The sequence below is a fragment of the Bison bison genome, unplaced genomic scaffold, assembly GCF_000754665.1.
Source record: "Bison bison bison isolate TAMUID 2011002044 unplaced genomic scaffold, Bison_UMD1.0 scf7180017864472, whole genome shotgun sequence".
NCBI lineage: Eukaryota > Metazoa > Chordata > Mammalia > Artiodactyla > Bovidae > Bison > Bison bison.
In genome coordinates, this window is record NW_011495033.1 from 12,394,337 (window position 1) to 12,396,550 (window position 2,214).

Below are 2,214 nucleotides of genomic sequence, written 5' to 3' on the forward strand. Positions count from 1 at the left end.
CCGAGACCCCTCTCTCCTGCTTCGGAGGCGAGTCTGGCTCGGTGCTCCGCGAAGATGCGACGCCTCCCGCGCTCTCCTCCTACCCAGGAGCCCGGAATGAGACTCTCACCCCCGCTAGGCCCAGCCCGGCCCTCCGGTTCCCGCCGGTCGCGGCCCTTCTCCGCCGCGAGCCGGCCCAGCCGCAACCTGACCCGGCCTGTGAGCCTTGTCCGGGCCGAGGAACCAGGAGCTCCGGAGGCACACGGCTCCGTAGGGCCTGAAGCCGGAAGAAAAGCTACAATCGCCAACCTCTCAAGCTTCTGGCTCGGACGCGGAGAATCCAGGCCTCGGCTCACTCACCCTCTTCGCCCGAACTTCAGGGTCAGGGTCCTTGTTCCGCTGCTGTAACCCAGTTCCTTCCCCCAAACAAACATCCGACTGCACTTCTGAGAGCTTCGGCCCTAAGTGGATATATTCCCACGAACGAATTTCAGGGAGGTTCATAAGAAGCGGGTATATTTGTAAGGGCCTTGGATTTCTTTCTTGGAGCTCGGCTTTCATCTCAGATGAGGGAGAAAAAAGGGGTCACTAGATCTGAGCATAGGGCTGAGGGCAAGCCTCATCACAGGAGAGGGTCTTGACAGGCAGAAATGGGATCTCCTAGGAATAACCACCACAGGTGGAATCTCCCAGACCTTCCTAAGAGGACAGAGCAAGGGCAACAGAGGAACATGTGTGGCGAAGCTTAAGGTTGGGGGAGAGGGGTCCTCGAGATCCACTGGCTTCCCTGACCTCTCCCTCTTTCACTTTCTCCCAGGAGGATGTTTCCTCCCTTCAAGGTGCGAGTCAGCGGCCTGGACAAGAAGGCCAAATACATCCTGCTGATGGACATTGTGGCCGCTGATGACTGCCGGTATAAATTCCATAACTCGCGCTGGATGGTGGCAGGCAAGGCCGACCCCGAGATGCCCAAACGGATGTACATCCACCCAGACAGCCCGGCCACGGGGGAGCAGTGGATGGCCAAGCCGGTGGCCTTCCACAAGCTGAAGCTGACCAACAACATCTCAGACAAGCACGGCTTCGTGAGTGCAGGCCAAGTGCTGATGGGGGTCGAAGACTGCAAGTAGCACCATGGGTTGGTGGGGAGGAGAGAAGACCCCCGGTTCCCCAGAGGGGAGTGCTCGCAGAACCCCCAGAGTGCCCCTGCCCAGATCACTGCCCTGTGGCCTTTGCCGGCTGGGCCTGGGTGCAGAGGCTCTGCTCTGCAAGCCTGGGGAATGTTGGGGTTCACAGCCACTAAGCTCCAGGCTGCCCACAATCTCACTTTCCAAACTCTCAAAATCTCAGGCCTTCCAAACTCCCTTCTGGAGTCGAGCAGGAGGCAGGTGCAGCTGGGACGGGTTGTGGAGCTAGTGGTCTTTGGGGTCTGAGCTTGGAAGACTGGCCCAGGACCTCAGTTGGTTCTCACCCTTCCCCAAGACCCAAGTTCCATCCCCATCCCCAAAGGAGGAGATTTAAAAGGTCAAACAACTCCCCTCCTTACCTTTCCCTCCTCCCTCAGGCAGATGCCTGACCTGGGAGAGGGGATTTTGGGGTTCTCACTGCTTCTGCCTGAGCCAGGGCCCCAGTGAATGGGAAGGGGCAGTTCACCGGGCTAAAGGGACTACCCCATCCCGAGGTAGGGCAGGTCGGTGAGGCCGCAAAGGCCCCAGTCTTCTCTCCCTGGGTTTACTAGGGGCTTAGCCATGAAGAGAAAGAGAAGTTAAGAGTGGAATGGTAGCGAGTTTTGTTTTATTTTGGTTTCCAGCTGGGGTAATTTTTTTTTTTAATGAAAAGAGAAACTGTGATAAAGAAAATCGAGGGGGGGGGGGGAAAAATTAATATGGGGAGGTAAGGAGCAGAGAAGACAGGAGAAAGCGGGGGAAGGTTTGGGGGTGAGGTGGGAAAGACAGAACGTGAGAGAGACAGAAAAATGGCAGAAGGTCCGGTCCCCAGAGAATAGAAAGGCTCTGGGAGACAGGCTGGGGGCTGTCGGCTGACCCTCGCCCTCCCTGCAGACCATTCTGAACTCCATGCACAAGTACCAACCGCGCTTCCACATCGTGCGAGCCAACGACATCCTGAAGCTGCCCTACAGCACGTTCCGCACCTACGTGTTCCCCGAGACCGACTTCATCGCGGTCACCGCCTACCAGAACGACAAGGTGCGCGGGTCGGGCGGCCTCCGACCCT

The 2,214-nt window shown here is 58.0% G+C and overlaps 1 protein-coding gene across 1 annotated transcript in view; it reads left to right on the top strand.

Moving 5' to 3' along the window:
* Positions 1-2,214, top strand: part of TBX2 (T-box 2) — an 11,904-nt gene that overhangs the window by 3,671 nt on the left and 6,019 nt on the right. The window contains exons 4-5 of the mRNA XM_010861715.1: positions 797-1,064; positions 2,040-2,186. Of these exons, the coding sequence (XP_010860017.1) occupies positions 797-1,064; positions 2,040-2,186 (415 nt within the window). The remainder of the gene's footprint in view (positions 1-796; positions 1,065-2,039; positions 2,187-2,214) is intronic.